This window comes from Struthio camelus, chromosome 1 (genome assembly GCF_040807025.1).
Source record: "Struthio camelus isolate bStrCam1 chromosome 1, bStrCam1.hap1, whole genome shotgun sequence".
In the NCBI taxonomy this organism is placed as follows: Eukaryota; Metazoa; Chordata; class Aves; order Struthioniformes; family Struthionidae; genus Struthio; species Struthio camelus.
In genome coordinates this window covers 198,145,574-198,166,749 of record NC_090942.1, presented here as the reverse complement: position 1 = coordinate 198,166,749, position 21,176 = coordinate 198,145,574, and the positions used below count along the sequence as shown (strand labels likewise).

Sequence of the window (21,176 nt, the reverse complement as noted above, 5' to 3'; positions counted from 1 at the left end):
ACTATCATTAAATTGGTGCCTAGTTCAGTTCTGGTGTAAAACCATTAATTTTCACAGAAATTACACTGGGGAAAAGTTGTTCTTTTGCTTTAAAACAAACTTTCCTGACATGCATACTAGCCTTATATAAAAGCATCTTTGGGAACTGAGAAATATTCAGAGTAGATATGTACCTAATATAAACAAATCTCAAACAAAAGCCTCGAGTCATTTATGTTCTCAGATCCCTTGTAAAAAAGCCAACACTACCAAGAATAGAATGAATAGCAATTTCAGATCCACTTAATAATATCCATATACAAGCCAACCTTTTTGCCAGCTGTTTTCTTGAACTTGCTTTTCCTATTGCTCTGCATTCATAAATGCACAGAGCTAAATTTATGACTCACAAATGCCATTGTATTCCTGGAATTACACATGGGATGGCTTTGGCACATCTTTTCTGTTTTATATGCAGGTCCAGCCTCCTTCTATTGCTGCACTTCAGCCGTGGCTTGACAGCATGGTGGAGATTACTAATTTGTTATGGCTGTGTGCTGAGTGCTCAGTAAATACCAGCATCTGTAAGCGCATCTCTATCATAGCAACTTGCTGGCCCGGATGGAATCTAATATAGAGAATAGGAAGGGCAGAGACTGGATGATTTTCAGCTTACAAGCTTGCTAAAGCAACTCTCCGATTTCTTAGGCTGGTGCCTCTGTGATTGATATTAACACTGTATAGCTCTTGGCCCTCCTCTGGCAGTCCCATTGTATTTAGGGAGAGGCTTATACAATGATTACTTGCTTCAAGTAACTGTGGCTCTCACTCAAGTTCAAGGTGTTGAGGCTCATACCTAAACACCCTAGGTTCAATCCTAATGCCAGAAATAAGTCAAAGGTTTCATTACACTGATATTTACAAAAGTATAAACTGGTATCACTGACCACAGTCAGTTCCAGAGTCACAGAAGGAAGGGATTTCTGGAGATTATCTAGTTCAACGCCCTGCTCAAGCAGGGTCACCTACAGCAGGTTGCCCAGGACCCTATTCAGATGGCTTTTGAATATCGCCAGGAATGGAGACTCCACAACCTCTCTGGGCAACCTGTGCCAGTGCTCTGTCACTCTCACAGTAAAAAGTTTTTCCTCATGTTCAGGTGGAGCTTCCTGTGTTCCAGTTTGTTCCTATTGCCTCTCATCCTGTCACTGGGCACCACTGAAGAGTGTCTAGCCCCATTCTCTTGACACCCTCCCTTCAGATATTTATACACGTTGATCAGATTCACCCCTCAGGCTTTTCCTCTCTAGGCTGAACAGTCCCAGCTCTCTCAGCCTCTCCTGGTACGCCAGATGCTCCCATTCCTAAATCCTCTTTGCGGCCCTTTGCTGGACTCACTCCAGCACGCCCATGTCTCTCCCGTACCGGCGAACCCAGACCAGAACTGGATACAGCACTCCAGGGGTGGCCTCACCAGCGCTGAGTAGAAGGGAAGGATCACCTCCCTCAACCTGCTGGCAACACTCTTCCTAATGCACACCAGGATACCATTGGCATTCTTTGCCCCGGGGGCTCATGCTCTGCTGTTGTCCTGTTGTCCACCAGGACTCCCACATCCTTCTCTGCAGAGCTGCTCTCCAGCAAGTCAGCCCCCAGCAATACAGATAAAGTGTCTTTTCTACCATGGTCATCTTTCAAGAGCAGAGGTTCCAACTGTGGTATAAAACCACTGGTATAGTCTGATTGTGGCCAACTAAGGGCCATATATATTGCAAGAGGTCAGAAGCTAGCTGCTTCATGGGGTAGCTTTATTGCATCAAATAACTTATGCTAAGCACGTGTTCCAGCCAAAAGCATTCTTCCATCCTTGACTGCCTGACTTACAAACAAAGAAACAATGTAAAATCCATCTTTTGTCCCAAGCCTTTCAGAGAGGGGCTTCATATCACTCAAATTTAGCACAAAAACTCACAAGTTACCCCTTTGGGGATTGACCCTAAGTAGTTACACAGCAAAACTGAACATACATAGAGAATTGTTATATAAGGAAAATATTGTTTAGTGTGAAACACTAAACTTGCTGGAATTGTTACCCTTTAGAAATGCTTTCTGTGAAAGCAAAAGGCTCATTCTTCCACATGTGTTCTCTCTGAGCGCTGTAACATTTAGTTTGCATTATAAAACCCTGAAGAGTTATTTAGTTGCCTACATACTCCAAAATGTCTAATCTTTACATTTTTGAAATTATACCTTGTAAGAAATATAAGCATATTTCTTACACTTCGGTTATCAGAGAGGTCTGAGGGAAAGAACTACTTAAAACAGAAAACAGATATACAAGCTTCTTTTTAGTGAAAATTTTCCAGGCGGTTTTGTCGCATTTGGAATAAATGTTAAATGACAAAATCTGTTGTCTTCCATTATTCTTGGAAAATGCCAGCTTTAAGAAAATGGATTGCTCAGATGAGATGGAGCTGAATATGGCTGTTCAAAACCATTGCCATCAGCTCAGACATAGAAGAAAATGACTCCACAATCTTACTACTCGATGTCTGAACTTAGGTGCTGGAAAGCAGTAACCTCTAATTCCAACAGAGGTAAAAATTTAGAGCAATTTATCAGCCTGCATTAGATCATCATTTACAGCAAGGTTCTTGTCTGTTCTTTTTAAGTCCCGTGAGAAGTTACAGATCGAAGCTCATCTATCAGCCGTTTAGTGTTCAACTGTCTTTAGTCCAAACTATAAACACAAATGAGTCAAAATAGGAAAAATGTTTACAATATCTTCATTCTAAAATCTTCAATATTTTGTGCAATTATTGAATAGATATTGTATTTACCATTTGCCAGTGTTAATCTTTCAAACATTTTTCTTTCTTCTTAAAAACGTTGACTAAAAATCAAAGTTACAGAAAGAACTATAGAGCAACGAAATGGAGAAAGACGTTTAGAATGACACTGCATATAAGTATAAAATGCCTTTAAACATAACTGCTTCTTGGCTGGAGAAGTTTCTCATATGAAATCTAGAGCATGCCTGAATAGATCAAGCTTTTGTCTATAATTCAAGTATTAAAACAATAAATAAACATGCTTTTAATCTACACTTCTTTTTGCAACAGCAATACCCTTAAATATGTATAGTAATAGTTTTCATTTTCCTCTTGCTTCTGAGAGCTGAGGATCACAGTTTCGGCTCAGCTGCCCCAATACATCAGTTAGAGCAGAGTATCAAAGGTTTTTCCTTTTTAGAAGAACAAAGAAGGAATCTGTTCTATTGTTTCTGATTATGGACAGAACATATAAGGAGGAAGAAGCAATCTCACTGCCTAACTGCAGGAGCCAAACTTAGAGGCCAAAGCAAAGCAACTAATTTCCTCATCCTGTTTTTATAATTAATGGTGAGAATCTGGCACCTTATGAGAGTTAGAAGAAGTGCCAAATGAAAGGACCATCTGTGCAGGGTATCCACAGGTTCCTCCACTGACTACAGGAAAAGTAGAAAGCCTACCTACTTCTAATTTGAGTAATATAGAGTTTAGCCACTCAACAGACCTAGGCCACCAAACAACTGAGTTTATTCATTATTTCACTTTCACTACACCACTGCAAGGGAAAACAGCCTGTTACTTTTTCAGCCTAAAGTAAATGTTGCCATTTGGGTGTTGTAAACACAACAAAGTGACCCCACTCTGATTTCTAGTAAATGCAGAGGAACTATTTGATTAGAATGTTTTATTTTCCCCAAAACTTTAGGGTCAGGTTCTAATGTTGGGTAACTCCTGTCACTGAAGTAATGGCAGCATGAGTCTGGAGTGCTACACAGGTCTCAGGAGGGCCTGCAGAACATCTGGTCTAGCTGGTGCTCTCCCATGCGGAGGATGAGACAGTGGCGCTCAGACGGACGCAGCCTCAGCTCCTTCCCCAACACACTTTCCAGGCAGGAGAAATCATGCCAAGTAGAAGGCTGAAAGACATTACTTTCTTCACCTCCCTGCAATCAAGAGCAAAATCCTAGGACAGATTTTGGTTCTGTGAGTGACATCCATATTCCTGTACACAGTCCAATCAACCTGTAACTCTTGCCCAGGGACTGCAGCAAAGGTAAAATGCAAAGATTCATGTTTATACGACCATACAAAAATATGTATTCAGTAGGAACCACCGTCTATGGGGTTGATCTTGCAACGAGTCAAGCACCTGCAGTTTCTAACAAGAGCCAGATGGAGCTGCAGTTCCTTCCTGCATCCCAGAATCTGTAGTTCATACAGAACTGCTACATAGGGCAGTTCCTGTTTCTTAGGCTATGGAGAGCTCTCCTTGCAGTCAAACAGCACAGTGCCTGCAAGTAGTGCAGGATCAGGCTATTTGTCAAAGCCCTAGAACCACATCTGCCTCTATTTGAATTTTGTAATTTATCAGTCAAGGATACACAATTATCCACAAAGTACTTCTGAAATGGCCAAGGTCACATGAGGATTTTATTGTATTACTGCAGTGCACCATCTTCCTTGCCAGCCCATCGCTGTTCTGCTGGAGACTACATTACTATGCATCAGCAAATACACCAGCGCGCTGCTATATTTAGCGTTTCAGATATACCACTAAATTAGAAGATGTGTCAGCCTTTAAACCAATTTCAAATTTTTTTCAACAAAGTAAAAATAAGCTCATTTTCCTTACCAATGTTCTAGCATGGTCTGTGTTAATCATCCTGAGCTGTATGGTGCTAACTTTAAACCACATTACGCAGCTAGAATGCTCAAACTGAGCAGAACAATTTACTAAGAGGTACACTAGGAATGGCTGTTGTCATTCAGTCAAGGTGATGGTTTGGGTAAGAACTAATAAAAACATGCATGCCTGTGCACGTGCGTCTACACACACATACACACACACACACACACACACACACACACACACACACACACCACACACACACACACACACACACAGATCATCTAAAGGATTATCTTGCAAAAGAGCAGATGCTTTTAGTTACCCATTTGAGTAACCCAGTTGCAGTCTTGCAGTTTCTCTACCCTCCCCTTTTTCTTTCTTCTGTGATCTCTCACTTGTACTGGGTAGTTCTGTGTATACAACATTTCTGAAGGCAAGGCCCCCTTTACATACTGAGCCTATGGAGGACAGGTTGAGCTTTACTGGGAGAAGAAAATTAATGTTAAGCTGAGTTTTGTTTGAGGGTCTTTAGCTCTGAAGTTTCCTGACACTATTTGAATTTTATCATCGTTATTATTTTTAATGACTCTGTAGCATGTACAGCTATGAATCAGAGAATGATACAAGTAAAATAAAATTAGCATAGCAAGTCAGGGCTTCTTCAGGGAACTTAAATCCAGGGGACTTTACAGCTAAATCTAGAGGTGACTAGTTTTGCTCCTGAGTTCAGCTCTCATTTTGTAATGGTGTGAGTCATTTATTATTGCTATCACAATTCCTGCACACACGCAGACACAAACAAACAAGTTTTCAGAATGTGAAAACTGAACTTCAAATACTTTAGGAGATGATTTTGCCTTTTTTAAACTTGTGTTAAACCTAGGACACGAACAGGGTTTGTTTTTTCAAGTCTAAGGCACACACTTTTTAATAGTGACTCATAATAGGCTAGTTAAAGAAGTGTTTCTTTAGCAATCTCATTGTAAGAGAAGGAGCAGTTAGCCAAGGCATGCTCTACAGCGCAACAGCATGCAAATTAAGAAGACCTGGGTTACAAGTCCAGAATGGGGAGAGCTGATGCAGCTTGGTTTTGGTGTTATGTACCTGGCAATATGGGAAGAAAAGCATTGATGATGATGACTTGAACAGAGTGGTCTCTTGGATAGTGATGGGATTTAGGCAGTCCTATTAACGACACTGGGAATATGATCTAATGGTTAGGACCGCAATTACCATCAGGATAGCCATGCTAATTCTGAAAGAAAGTATGGGTCAGTGGATGAAGCTGGTATTTTAAAAGATCTTGATAAGGCCACAGAATACGATATTTTATACATATTCATAAAGCTTACTTATTCATATCACTGTGTACTAGTAGTACAAGTTCTGTATGGAGCATTTGTGAACCATCTTCTTGTCTAATACTTCTAAATGGAGCCAAAGGACAATTGGCTAACCTTCAGAGTAATGGTAGGCCCGTCTAAGTGAAAGCCAGCTTTTCTACTGTAAAGTATGCATATTCTCTCTTGTTACAGCTGTCACTTGCACTTTGCCATCTGCATCTCGAAGCACAGGCGTGCAGCTTTCTTTCGACACGGCAGCAACAATATGGTGAGTGCATAGGATAGTGCTGAGAGCTCATCAACCTTGCATGACACCTCATTTTGCAACTGAACATACTAACTTCTAATAACATAAAATTTACTTAGCAGTATAGAATTACATACATTTCCAAGTCTTTATACATTTTCAAACTCCAAGACCTAAATTTTGATTTCTAAATAGGTGGCCTGCTTTCTCAGCTATACCAATCATTTATCCTGAAAACAGCAGGAGCTACCTGCAGATAATCGTAACTTTGCTTCTAAAAGTGCAGCCCCGACTTGAGTTCTTACAGATAGTATGTTTGAGCATTTATAGTAAGTTTTGTAACTCACATTTATTTTCTGTAGTTAACCATGCTATACAAACACTTAGCCAAATTTGTAAAGAAGCCTGAACTCCAAGCCCACTTTTTCTTCCGAAAGGATGAGACCTGGAACTTATTGCTGAAGTTTTTTCACAACTGTTATTGTAGATTGGGTGCAAAAGTCTGCAACTGTTTTTTAGAAATGGAAACCTTACTGTGGCATATGGTATACACTTATCAGGGCCCTATTTCAGCCCAGCCTGGGGCTGTCGGTGCCTGCCCCGCGATGCTGCAGCGGTGCTGGCTCCAGCCCTGCCACGGCCCTGCCCCTGCCTGGCCATGGGGCCCCCGACCTGCAGGCGACCACCTGGCCCTGGCCCCACGGTGGTGCCCAATGCCAAGACTGAGGCTGCCTCTGCCACCCCCTGGGGCTCGCTCAGTGTCACCCTGACACTATTGAAGAAAACAGCAAGCAGAAAAAATTGAATCCTCCAGAATCATCTCTTACCAGTATTCAATATTCTTCCCTAACTCTCAGTTTTTTTTAATGGTCAGAACATTATTATTTCCAATGCATGCACAGTTCAAAATACTAGTGTTACTACTTCTGGAAATAAAGCTACTAGGCCTGGCTGGCCGGTAACACCACTTCCAGCAGCGCTGGTACTCCATCAGCTGCCTCTCTGGGGCCCTGAGTGGGGCTGTGCTGCTGCAGCTTTCCTCAGGAAACTTTTTATGTATTCTGATTAACATATTGCGAAGTGCTCACTGCAAATCCAGGAAATGGAATCCCCCAAATATTTCATTTATTTGTAAAAGCTAATAAAATGCAAATAAGAGAAAGAGCAGCAGTCCAAAGGGCAGTGTTTTTCCCTCCCAGACAAATATGGTTTATGTGGAGAAGGACTGGAAGTCAAGGAGAACCACACACATGCCATCCTGGCCTGGTCAGCACAGCCTTGCTGCCCAGCCGTGGGAACGTCTTCCCTTGCACGGCACGATCCCCCTGCCCCAGCTTCAGCACCACTGCAGAAGCTCCTGCTGCACTCAAGTTAGGTGAGACATCTCTCTCCTAAATGGTTGAGGCTGTATGGCGGGGAAGGAAGGGGTGTCCCGCTACATTCTTCCAGTACGTCCAGAAAGCAATTCTTTTGGGCCATGACAGCCAAGTCTGAGAGAAGAAAGAGACACCCAAACTAGAAGGAGAAAGAGGTCAGGGAAGAAAGTGAAATGACAAAATAAAAGGAATGAGGAAGAATGAGAAGAAATGACAATTCAAGAGAAAAGCAGTGCAGAAAATGAACTTGAGAAGAAAAGTATTGCATTCTGTATGTGACAGATATGGGTAGGAAGGGGTCTTCTTCTCACATAAGAAATCCTGAAATAGAAAAAACTTCCTACCTAGCACACGCAAGAAAAACTCACTGTTTGTGAACTGAAAATCTGCAGAGAACCTGCCCTACCCCTGTCTATGATGTAGATATAGTCAATTGCATAGTTTCAAGAATGTTTTTGATTTTAATCACTCCTTTTCTTTCTTTTTTTTTTTTACCATGACATAAGTTACATTTCAAAGCCAAAAGTTTTAAAAATAAAAATCAAAGCTTTTCATTTTGAAAACTGTTAAAAAAATCTCAGGTCAAGAATTATACACCTATTTTACAGAAATGATTTGAAATAGAAAGTAATGGACGGTAGCCTTTTCCTATAAAACGCTTCAGTTTTAACAAATTGGCATTTTCTGCCAGAAGTATTTTAATGATAAATTTATGACCAGCTCTATCATATAATAGAATTCCATGATTAAAGTTCCACCTCAGTGACCAGACTGCATCTGAAAAGTCACCTGTCATTCTTCTTTCATGCCTGCAAACATCAAATTTTCAACCATCATGTTCTGTCAGATGGGTGCTAAACTTTATTTCTCTTTCAGTGCCAAAATTTATGTTATCATAAAAGAAAAACAATTCAAACATTTATCATAGTCAAAAATAGGACTGCTTTTAAAATAATCAATTTTCTTTAAAATTTATATGCCATGGATGTGTTTTCCTTTTCTTTACAAAGCAAGCCTTCAGTGTCACATAAATATTTTATTCCAAGCAGATAAAAACAATAAAAAATTATTGCTAAATCAATCTCAAAACTGATGGAATACGTTTAGCTTTGGAAAAGCGTAGGCATATTGTTCATTGGCAAACACCAACACGGATTGAACACACATATAACTTGTAAAGCAGAAAAAGTTAATATGCACAGAACTTGAATGAAAATACTTATATTTATACTATGTTCAACAGCCTTCATATCTGGTTGACATGATGTTATGTACACGAGCGCAGAACTGCCTACTGAGACCCTGGTTTTCTAGGCCAGGGTTGCTGGCATTTTGCTAAGTCAGCATGTTTGCCAGCGGAGCCATTGAATTGGTAACATCAGCTGCAAAAGGATTCATTCATCTGTTCATAACAGAGTTAAGGTAGCCCTTGGAAAGAATTGAAGATGCAATTTAGAGCAGAGACAAATGCTACTTTGAGCAAGAAGAGATCACTGAGTTTGCAAACTGGTTTAAACTAGTCCTTCAGGCCAAAGAAGATGATAAGTCATTTAGGGACAAAGTGATACTTCGAACAAAGATGTCCAACTGCTTTCATTTTAATTAACACACACTGCATACATGTTGACTAACAAAACACAAAAAGCAGTAGGAAATAGGTGGCTCCAGAAGTTAGCTGCTTTATGATTTATTTAAGTGGTTCTAGCTGGCAAAGGTTTTTGTGGCAATGAGGATTCGCTTAGACTTTGAAGGGATTTTTTTGCAAAACGGTGAGGCTGTTACTAAATTCCAGTAACCTTACACCCTAGGAGGCTGTTTCTTTTCTCTGTATTTCATAATGGTACTTCATTACAATTTAGAAAGGTCGTTTGCCCTCAATTAAGCAAATCATTCAAGCAGTTGCTTACTTCCCATTGCAATGAATTGGACTTGCTAAATGCAGGTTTAATTGCATGTTATACATATTGCAGAATCAGGACCTCTGTGGCGTCTATCTAAACCTTTCCTTAGTTCCTGGCACGTAACGTAGGTGGGATTCTGGGTATCTATTTCTTTAATTATAACTTTAACTTATTGTACTGATCCCTGGTGTCTCATATCATGTCAGCTGTAGTAAATAGATAATTTCCCCTTAATAGTCAAGCAAGCAAATGCTGTTAATATTGACAGTCACATTAAACGGCTAGTGGTCTCATAAAATGTCTAATAAATTATTTCGTTGCCATGACTCTGTTACTGGGGACAAGATCTGGGAGGTGTTGACATTTGTTGCACAGTGTGCCTCTGAAATGACCGTGTACCCAGCCTCCACTGGTTTGAAGACAGTAAGTCACTCTAAGTACAGCTTATTTCCATACACCTTAAGCCTGCCAATGCTATTCAAACCATTTAGTTCCACTCAGACACTAATAACCAGAAATACTTCGTTTTAGCCTTAATATTTCAGAATTCACTTTGCAAGGTGTAAGTCAAAAGTTGCTGAATTATCAGCTTTCCTAAGAACCAAGCAAATTAGATACTTCTACTTTACGAACAAAAGCATGAAAGTGTTCACAACAACTGCACCAAATAACTAAAACTCAAAATATCAGAGATTCCTATGGGTACACCATCAAACTATACATCTTAGACAATTCATCAAGAAACTTTCGAGAAGTAATATAGTCTTACCTGCTTTTTCTTTGCATAGCTTCTGAAGCAGCACCTGCAAGAAATAAATCAATTTTTGTTTAAAAAATATAGATTTTTTTCTTCAAATAAGTTCCACATGTTGGGGTAACAACAAACATAGCTCTTAAATATCATCACCACCTTACCAAGGTCATAAGATAAAACTCGTCAGTAAAGACCACTGGGGACTAGGCAAGCATCACAGGGAATATATAGCTTTGCTTCCTAAGGACAGCCCTCTGCCTGTCCCCAAACTAGACATTTTGCAGACAGCGAGCTTGCGAGCAGTCTCTAGCACAAGCAGAGCACCTGCTGCCGAACACGTGAGATCCATCTCGCTGGAACGAGCCCACAAGAGCCTCATGTGCCGGCAGTTTTTGGGGCAGCAAGCAGGCTGCCTGAGAGGCACACGTGTAGGCAGCTGTGCTAACAACTGAGAAAGAGAGCACACGGTGGTCCTAGCTGCTCACAGTGGTACAGAGATGCTACTTGTTTGAATTATTTATCAGCAAGTAAGAGAGCTTACTGCCTGAGGGATGTGGCCAAACTGGCTTTCAGTGGTCCATCCCTAATATTTTTCATCTCCCTGATTCAGGTCTGCCATGCTAAATGAAAGTGGTACCATTAAATTCATACTTGGATGCTCTCTCGGTCCATTACTTTCCTCCTGAATAGCTTTTAATGACCAAATCAGGAGGTTGTCCGCACTCCATAAGCCAGTGATTAAATGGTTATCACGCATTCTCTTTTCCTATGATAGATCTCTTTGAGGAATGCAGCCTATAGATGAAACTAGTATAATAAGATGTGTCACTTTGCACCCATTCTTTTCTTCAATTAAACAGAAGGCTGAACCGATTTTTCCAGATAGCATGTGAACTGTACAGGTGTGAACTGTACAGAGCCTGCAGCCAGCTGAAATGGCAGCCGCTCCCCTATCTTGCAAAGACATATTCCCTGGTCCTGTTATATACTAGTCCCCATATGGACAACCATCTGCACCTTTTTGTCAGATACATTAAATGCTCCATTATCTTTTCAAGTAAATATTGCCTTTCCAGCCTTGGAAAGACTGTTTCTATAAAAAACATGCTTTTTATTTACCTTTTATTTTGTGGAGAATTTTACTGACATATTGGAAAATTCTTCCTCTAAGCAAAAAAACAGACTTGGATCAGCATCTCTCTTAAGAGTAGGAAAAACACAGCCAGTCTAGGTGGATTAGGATACAATTTTCCCTTCTGCAAGGCAATTTCATTCTAAAAGAGCATCTTACTCAGTTTGAAGGTTTCTCTCCTTGAAAGCAGCAGCAGAAGTTAGTCTGGCTTTAGCCAGCAGGGACCAAGTTACATGGTCATTGCTAGGTCAGAAAAAGTTAATGAATGAGTCCAAATCACGTTTTCTTCATGACCCTCTGAAGCTTGGGTTTAGCTGAGATTTGAGTCCTGGCTTCCACATCTTGCTGTGTGCCTTCCAGTACTGATTTTTTTTGGTATAAATTTCATCCAGGCTTCTTTTTGGTTTTTAACTCAATCACAGTGTAAGATCAAATGTGCGCAGAGCCTGGAGCTGAGCAACCCTTCCCCACTGAGGGCCCGCGCTACACGGCAGCAGTGCCAGGCTCTGCTGTACTTGCATGTGCCCCAGTGCCAGTCCTCTCCCACCCTTCGTCTCAGAGACTCCACTCCGGACAGAGAGGCTGGATGATTCATCTCCCCCAACATCATCTATAGTCAGGAAAGGAAGAATGTGGTTTTGATTGCCATCTGGCTGAAGAGGAGATTCAACTTATTTTCAAAGTCTTTAAATATTGGCCCATTCTGGAAAGATCAGGGAGCAAAAACTATAAGCAAAAATTTTGTCTGGCAGCATCACTTAAGAAGAGTCAGTGCTGAGGTGCTTTCCCTCAGGAGAGGGCTCTGGCAGAAGCAACTCGCTTTCTGAGAGGAGTGGGAATTCAGATATGCAATGTGTTGACTGGCAAGCTATGGGCAGGTCCAGACCAGTGTGCAGAGCTTGTGGATCACCTTTCTGAGGCACATCCTTTTGCCCCTGCCCTGTGCAGGGAGGCTCGTTCTAGGTCACTCTGTACGGAAGCGGTACCTGATTTTTAGCATCACGACACTGTCATAGGCACACTGAAGGTGGGTGCCTACATTGCGATTTTGAATCTTGGGATAAGCACTTTTCAAAAACACATAAATGATATATGAATCTAAATAAAATGTGTCAATCCTGCTTGCATAGCCAGTTTCTGTGCTCTAGTGCAGCCATAAGGGCACCAGTTATTATAAAATCAAACGCTGGCTATGAGTTTGATTCTATAATAGCTTCCAAAATCTTTTTAGGATGCCACACAAAAAATATGCAAATTGTTGCTGGAACCACCCCAAGTGGCAACAGAAAGCTGCTAACGGAAAGTGATTTATGGAAATAATAATGATAATGTACTATATAACTGATTGTATAACAAAATACATTTATTGGAGGACTAGCATCCCATCTGAGCAACATGGCACTATCTAATCAAATATATGGAAACCATGGACCAAGAGAGTACAACTCTAGCCAAAAGACTGTTGCAGCACCTGCTGCTCTGAATAATAAAGAAATCATTTGCCTACAACTCCAGCTGTAGCAATTTTGCAAGTGAAAGTGTCAAAAAGAAGCCAAAGACAAGTACGCTGTACTGATAAAAGCATGTTTTATTTGCTGGAGTATGTAAACCGTCATGCAGAAACCAGGAATTTGTCAGATAGGGACTGGGTCCAGCTGTCCCCCTCACTGTTTCTGTGTCTTGAAGGGCCATCCAGGTTTACCTACAGTAGCCACGTTTACCTCTGCATCGGCACCCTTTGCTTTATAATCACAGCAGAATGAGCCAGTCTTGTCTGTTAGACAGCAAAATCTACCTTCAGCCATGATGCAAGTGGTTCAAGCAGACAGCTGGAATTAAGCAAAGCTCAGAGGACGCAGCCACATCGCTAAATAAAAGATGGCCTTTGATGAGGCCAAAGCACTATAGCCGGCTTTGTCCACACTGCTTCATTGTCAGCTCGTTCCCTGGCTTTGCCATGACCTGTCCTGAATAGCTCTCTGCAGAACGAGCCAGCTGCTGGAAAGCCAGCCCTGAGCAGTGTAGGTGAGAGCGCACGTACGTCGGTGTCCTTGGTCGAGGGACTGGTCTCTGGCCCTCATTTGTACTGCAGTATAGACAAAGCTTCAGTGTGTACTATTTAATTTACAGGTCCTGTAGAAATGAGCAAGATGTATGGAGAATTTCTTAGAAATCACTACCTGAATGTGAACCATGTAGAGTGAGATGAAAATAATGTTTCTGTTCAATAGATATTTGAAAACAGGCTGCACCTGGAACAACGTCAGTGATCCTATTAAAGCCACTTTTCTCTTACAGAGCCCTGCGTAAAAAAAAAAGTGTAACTAAGGCACAGAGCAAAGGAGAGAAGAAAGGCTGTAGAACTGTCTGGCGGAGGAAAGAGAAGATAACGCATCAGTAAAGAATCTGAAAGATTGTCCTGAAAAGTATTCTGTGTAAAAACAAATTACTCAGATGAACTCCTCGTATTAAGTAGAAGTGAAGGTAGAAGCAAAACACCAAAATTATGAGCTCATCAAGCAAAATAAACACACTCCTCCAAAAATTGTTTTTCTTCATGTGTACATAATCTTTCATGGTTATAAGTGATCAGGGCATGAAACTCATCAAACAACTGGATTAAATGATTTGATAATGTCCCTGTAAGCTTATTGTCACATAAAAGCTTTTTTCTGACAAAGAAGATAAATATGAAATGGTTGACTTTAGAACTTCAAAACCATTTTAATTTGCAACAGCAGAGGGATTCTGCAATGCCAGTCAATCCCATAATACCATATATCACTTTAAAAAAAACAAAAATGACAGTTTTGTGTCTAAGTCCTTTACCTTCCTCTTCCCCATCAGCTCTTATTAGTTATTAGCTATTTTATCCTCAAAACATAAACATTTCAAATGCACCCAGATCTGTCAGTGACATTTCAGAGTAACTGTCAAACTTCAATCATTCATTCTTAACAAATCACACTCTCAAAAGATGAAAAAAAGTAATTAGTGTATCTGCCCAGCATGCAAATGACTCTTCCAATGCTTAACAAAAGGCCAGGGAATGTATTCAACATAGATATGATTTCAGTCACTGCTATTACTGCTATCAAATAAACCTTGGCATTTTGACAGGACCACTTGACATCTCATGTTAAGGAAAAGGCCTTGGATTCTGTGAGTTTATATTCTATAGGGGAAAAAAATAAAGCAACACAATTCTGAAACACAACCTTTTCTTCAGAGAAAACATGGTAAATCTGGATGACTTCTTACTGATTAACTCATATAGAAGGAAAGCACTTTGGGGTGGAAACAGTTCTGCAAAGCATAAAGACTGAAAATCCTGCTGGTTCTTAATGCCATCAATTTAATAATCTGCTAGACTTTAACTAAAGTTAAATCATAAATTTACATGCAAAACTCAATCACCTGATTAGCAGGTTTGTTAGACGCTTCCCCAAAAAGGTTAGCAGAAGAAAATCCTAGTTACTACTTCAAAATAAAATTCTTCAAATTAGGAAGAGAAGTAAGTAGTGGCACTCAGCAATGTGAGGATTAACTTGAAGTTGTCTGGCCCCAGCAGTGAGATCCGCAGTCTGAATTACACTTGTAAGTTCCCTAGATAGAGTTAGTCAGCTCAGAATAATGGCAATACTTAAGTCATGCAGCAAAAAACATTGCTGACAGTGCTATGTCTGAAATCCCATTTCTCTTCAGAGATTTGGCACCATTCTTTGTTACGGTCCTGAAACTCCTGCTGTATGTCAGTGCTTGTGTTGTATCCTCAAAGGCTGACAAGCGGGCTCATAATTTTTCTTTAAAATACAGCCATTGTGGAGGTGTTCGTAGAGATTATGTTTAATATACTGCATGAACATTACAGGATTCACTTAAGACATGGAAGACAGATTAAATGATCCTGGTCAGATGGGATTCAAACTCATGCCTGCGACATCACATCAGATTAGCCTCCTCACCAGGTTAGAAAGTAGGGGGAAGTGGGAAACTTTCAGTTTCTTTTGCTGAAGCTGGACTATTGCACTGCAAACTATTTATGACTCATAGGGTCAAAAAAAAGAAAGAAAAAGTCCCCACTCTGCAGTCCAGCAACTCCACTTGCTCATCCACAGAGGACAAACTTGGGTCCAGGTCCCCTTTTCTAGGCTGCTTAATATTCAGAACAAGAAAAGGCTATTAAGCAATCACTGCTCTCAAGATGCTTCTCATCATGATATTTTAAAGCAGTGTAAGACAATAAGAATATACATGCACTGATCAAATGAATCTTGTTCCTCACAGGAAAACGAGCTTCAGCAGGGCTTTTAGTTACTGAATTGGACAAGGTGCATTGCTGAACTGAAGGCCCGAGTGCACATACGAGCACTGAGCCCCTGATCAGTCAAACTGCATAATTGCTAGGTCACTCCTAGCTCTGTTTTGAACTGCTCCTAATAACCGTCTATGAGATAAAACCTTGGCACAGTTCAAGAGATTTGGCCTTCCCAAATGTCAGGATGGAGGAGGACTCTGTACCAGATTTGTTTCTGGCCACGCTACACCATCCTCCAACACCATCTCAGCACCCTTTGTACCCTTAGACACCTCCTCATGCTACACTCGACAGCACACAGTCCATCCTCCTTTCCCATGCTAGAACCCCTCCAATCTCATTGCCTGCAGCACAATTTTCATATTATTCAGGCACCAAAGAACACACACACAAAAAATAATAATTGTGTCAAGGGCCATCGGAGACCACAAAGAGCGCATGGGAGACCCGGGCCCAGGGCTGTGTAGCACAGACACGGTCAGGCTCTTCTGTGCGGTTCCTTAGTGCTCTTTCTTGTACAGACTTATTTTAAATAGCTTGCTAATATTAAAAAAGATTTCCCTATGTCAGGTTATAGCACAGCTGTCGTAGTGACAGATGGCTACTTCAGGTAGCCTCAGATATAACAATGATGTCGTATATTTTTGAAGCTACACAGATATGAAAAAAATATTATTAATCCAACTACTGCAAAAAGACACATATAGTGCAAATACGTATCAGGTTACTCACTTAAAATTAATGGGTACCTGTACCCCAGCAAAGCATAGATTTGGCCTGTTTTTTATAGATGTAGTAATAAAAATTAATAAAATGTAATGCCACTTCAAAGGGTTTCTAAGGCTCCTTCTTTTTGCTAACATAACTCGTTGAGATGTATTCTGCTCTCTACATCCATCTGATCTGCGTTCCGATGCGTTATCAAAAATGAGTGTAACCATTCATAAACGAGTCCCATTCTGTAGAAGCATCGCAGACACAATGTTTGTACTGAAGTCAGGACATTTCAAACCTCTCTCACTTCATCATGTTTTCCTGAGAGCTATGTAAAGTTTCAAGTGGTTGTCAGGACAGGAGTGTAAATGAAATAAACAGAGTTTCTCTGTTGCTGGTTTGGAGAAAGTCTAATTTGGAGATTCTAATTTATTTGTTTGCCTTCAATTGACAAAATCATGTAAGTTGTTGTCTTCTTCCCGATTTCTCTGAGGATGTTGCATATGTAACCTTTCAGTCTTGCGCAAAGAAAACTGAATTGTAATGTTTTATGATGATATTTTTAAAAGGAGCCTAAGGGATGTAACTATCTAACTCCCAGGGGAATTGAAAGGACACTGAAATGCCTTTGGAAAATTGTACACTTAATATTGAGTTGTATTCTAAAAAACTGAAATACTATAAAAATTGCCCACAGATCTAAAAGCATAATGAGTCATTGTGGACACCTTTAAAGAACAGATACTGAACATTTGATCATTATTTTCCTTAGTTCAATGTTTTAACCAGCAAAATAAAAAGGCTTGTCTTTTAAATGCATTTTTCACTCCAAATATTTCCTTCAAAATTTTACACAAACATCAGTTCCAGTTTCAAAAGGACTGACACAGAAAGAAAGATTTATTCAGTTTTTTCTTCTATTTGCTGCACTTCTGTACTTGTTCTGTCCATGTATTATTGACAGATGCCTGGAAATTAATGTGACATTTCATGTTGCTGTAGTTTTTGAAGCTTTGCTCAAATGGAAACTTACCTGAAAAGTATTTTAAAGTGAAAATTTTTGAACAATTTAGAGAAAAAATTTAGAATAAGTGGAGCTGGGCAATAATAATGTTTGGAATGATGAAAACCATTTCAACAATGTTAGAAGTGAAATTAGAAAAAAAAAGAATCAAAAGACAGAGTAAAGGAGCATCCATGTTAGTAACTACAGTTTATCATACTCAAAAACGTATTAGATTAATAAATCTGAGAGATTTTTCACTTCCAGAAATATGATTACTAAAATGATTTCAACATGTCAAGAAATCACAGCACTCATGGTTATACCTAAATTTTTGTCGAGGAAGATTCAGTTCCAACGCATTAGGAGCATTTCTCATCTGCAGTGAGAATTAATGGTGTGGTTCTACAGTATTTTTTACAATGTTAAAGCAGTCTAATTGCTCAGTTTTCCATCAGATTGGAAGACAGCATTCCCCCCTAGCTCAGCTAGCCGCGCCTGTTTACTTTGCACCAGCAGGACAAACAGCAAGCTGATTCAGAAAACTAAAGCAGAAGAAAATTGAATTGATGAAAAAATTTAAAAAGCTCCTGCTGTTTAATTCTGCGCTTTCATCAGCAGATCTCTGTTGCAACTAACGTTTCCTTTGCCTGCTCTGTTGCTCTGGTAGGAGACTTGACATGAGGGTTTGTTTAGTACTCTGTAGTACAGGTTCTCTGCTGTCACCATTCTGCATTGCCTTTGCTTCTCGTGTGTGATTTCCTCCTCAGGGTTACATGGCACATTTTGCTATTCCTCAGGGGTCTTTGCTGGTGGATTCTACTATCTTCTTTCATACGCTTGGCTCTGCTCGATCTGCCTATGACCAATGAAGGATGCTGCAAAACTAAAGGGGGCAGTTAGAAGGGGCAGACCTGACTAGATTGCAGCTGGTCTCCTAAATGTAGCCCCAGTACGGGCTAGTGAGAGCTTGAACCTAAAATGTTTTCTATTACATAATGAATAGTGAAAAGTCTTTTTGTGGAGAAATGCTGTCTATGCCACACAACATAGGCAGATATGTTCAGCTACCACTACAACATTCATGTTATGGAAACAAAATGTTGTGGTTTGCACAGGAGGATGAGCGCACATGATCAATAGTTTCGATAGCAAAATATTGATATTGTTAAAATGTTTCATTTCAACAGCTGTCACAAAAAAAGCCCTTTTCTATTTAAAATGTATTTACTTAAAAATGTAACTAAGCAGACTACGTTAGGTAAGAAATCCACAAAAACATTTTTATCTGGCTTGGACAGAGGTGCACATCTGTCTTTCAGTTACATAAATTCTTCATAACTCTTACTACTTTTTTAGTTTTAAATAGGCTTTTATAGTAGTTGATATTTTCAAATCTAATTAGAGTCTAATTTAATAGCTTGGCATTGTCTTCTTGCACAGTTTGTATGAGAAATCAGAAAGCAGACAGATGGAGACAATCTCGAATGTTTAGCCAAGGGATCATTCTGAGGTATACATACCAAAGTTTGGTGTAACTGGTGCCCTGAATTTTCAGTTCACCCTCCCTAAATCCCAATACCTGCCCTTTGTGATCATTTCCTTACAATTAAGGATACATTTCTGCCATGTTTCAGCAAATCTGCTTCTGATAAAAACAAAAATTTTCCTCTTTAGTCTATATAGGGCCTGGAAATCAAAAATGTCCTATTTTTGATGGTTTTTTACCCCTGCATATCCTAGGAGCCTTGATGTAAACATGCATATGAGTACACTGCATTATTCACCAGAATAGTTATATTGAGCTCTTGACTCTGCAGCAGGACTAACATCAACATGCTCAGGACTTTGCAAATAATGCTCAGTCTTGTGTTAAGATAATCAGTTATGCTGCTGTATAAGCACAGACATGAATACAAACTGGAGATAACATGTCTGTTGTCACCATATAATATGTGTGGGTCAGATGAGAATGTGACAGGGCAGAGGTGGGAGGAAGAAAGACAAAAAGAAGAGCAACAACTTCCAGATGGAAACGGACAAAAATGAGAGTTGAGAGCAGTCCCTCTTTTTTACAATCCTGGAACAACACGGTGAGTCATGCATTGCTATCATTTGTACCCTCTTCAGTAGGAAGAAGTACTGTATCTATTTTAAAGATAAAATGAAGTGGAAAAGGTACAAGAGGTCACAAAACAGAAAAGGGAGGCATAAAATCTGGGGATTGTGCTATCCTGCTATGGGAAATGAATGACTAAAGCAAACCGGAGTCAGCAGTAATCCATGGCAGAAAATTAAGATCAAGCTCTGTGAGCTCTAGCTTGAGTTGTGTTGTCATTTTAGCTTGGCCTATAGTACTACTTAGCTGTGAAAGAAGTTCAGACTGCCATTAGCAGCAATTTTCTTGTTTTCACTATCAAATGACCATAGGAGTGTTTTTTGATGGCTGGGCTCTAACTGAATTCCACATATTCTCACTGACAGTCAACAAAATTTATCACCGAAATGTGACTTCAGCCAAAAATTAGCAATCTTATAATCTTGGTCAACTTTTTATGCTTTTTGAGGAAAAACAAATCAAAGAGAGGCTTGTTAAATATAGTTAGTTTTCAGTTAAAAACAGCAAGGGAAAGTGGGGAATAAAGTATTTTATTCAAAAGAGTTGTTGTAAATTACAGAAATCATGCATAGCAGACGCATTCTGGCTGCGGATACGTGTGGGGGAAAGTTAGGTAGCATCTCTGCTAGCTTTCTCCCAGTGTGAGAACAAAGGCTGCTAACCTAGCAGATATGCTAACCCCTTCACATATCATGACTAGTTTATACTCTTTAAGCTTTGTATAAGATTTCTTTATTGGAGTCCTGCTGTATATCCCTTTCAATTTCTGTTCAATCTTCTTTGCTTGCATGTGTGGTTTATTAGTTTGTTACTATGCCAGATTTAAAGAACAATCTTAACCATGCCTTGTTTTCCTTTGCAAATGATATCTTTTCACTTTTGGAGGTTTCATAGGTCTCATAAGCTTTCTTTTCTTCATATGCTTTCTTTTCTATGAAAGCATATAGTGTCTTTCAGTATCATCAGTATCAAATACATAAAAATACTTTGCCATATCACACATTCACCGTCAACTCGCAACAGACATTTCAGAAATGACTACATCATTGGAAATTTTGGTGCGGTCCATAAGAAAATGAACACTTAAATCAACTGTGATGTACATCATTTGATATGGTTTATTTTCAAAATGAACTCTTCAACCCATATGGACAAAGTACACTAAATTTGTGTGATGGCTGGAAAATTAATATTTTCATAGAAAGCTATACATTTCCCTTTGTAGTGTGGTTCATTGTCTCTTCTGCTTTCAGCAAAAGCCCAGTCTCAATGCAGGCAACTACCATGTAAACCTCTAAACAACTCCCAACCTCTCTGTTCCTCATCATTTGCAGCACATTATGTCTTCCTTGTGGAGATTATGTGCAATAGTGTCCCTATGGTGAGATAAGCTGTGTGAATTTATGCCGTATTATGAGTCAAGAACCCCTCATGCACATGTGAACTAAGCACATGAGCACTCTAATGCAGTGAAAGACCTAGTTGGTACATACTTTTGGACAGAAGCTGACCATTCCTGAGCATGGGAAGTGCAAAGCCAAGCATTTAAAAAGCCTTTATAGCACACACTGAAGCTGTCTTTTGTATCAAATCAAAAGTAATAATTTTTA

At 39.8% G+C, this 21,176-nt stretch overlaps 1 protein-coding gene across 4 annotated transcripts in view; it reads right to left on the bottom strand.

Annotated features, from left to right (window-relative positions):
• The window catches only part of STARD13 (StAR related lipid transfer domain containing 13), a 328,326-nt gene that overhangs the window by 180,919 nt on the left and 126,231 nt on the right, over positions 1 to 21,176 (bottom strand). For all 4 annotated transcript variants that reach the window (XR_695808.2, XR_011138676.1, XM_068930087.1 and 1 more), the window contains one exon: positions 10,296 to 10,329. Coding sequence is in view for 2 of the 4 variants with exons in the window: in XM_068930087.1 (XP_068786188.1) it covers positions 10,296 to 10,329 (34 nt within the window). In the remaining 2 variants the exon portion in view is untranslated. The remainder of the gene's footprint in view (positions 1 to 10,295; positions 10,330 to 21,176) is intronic.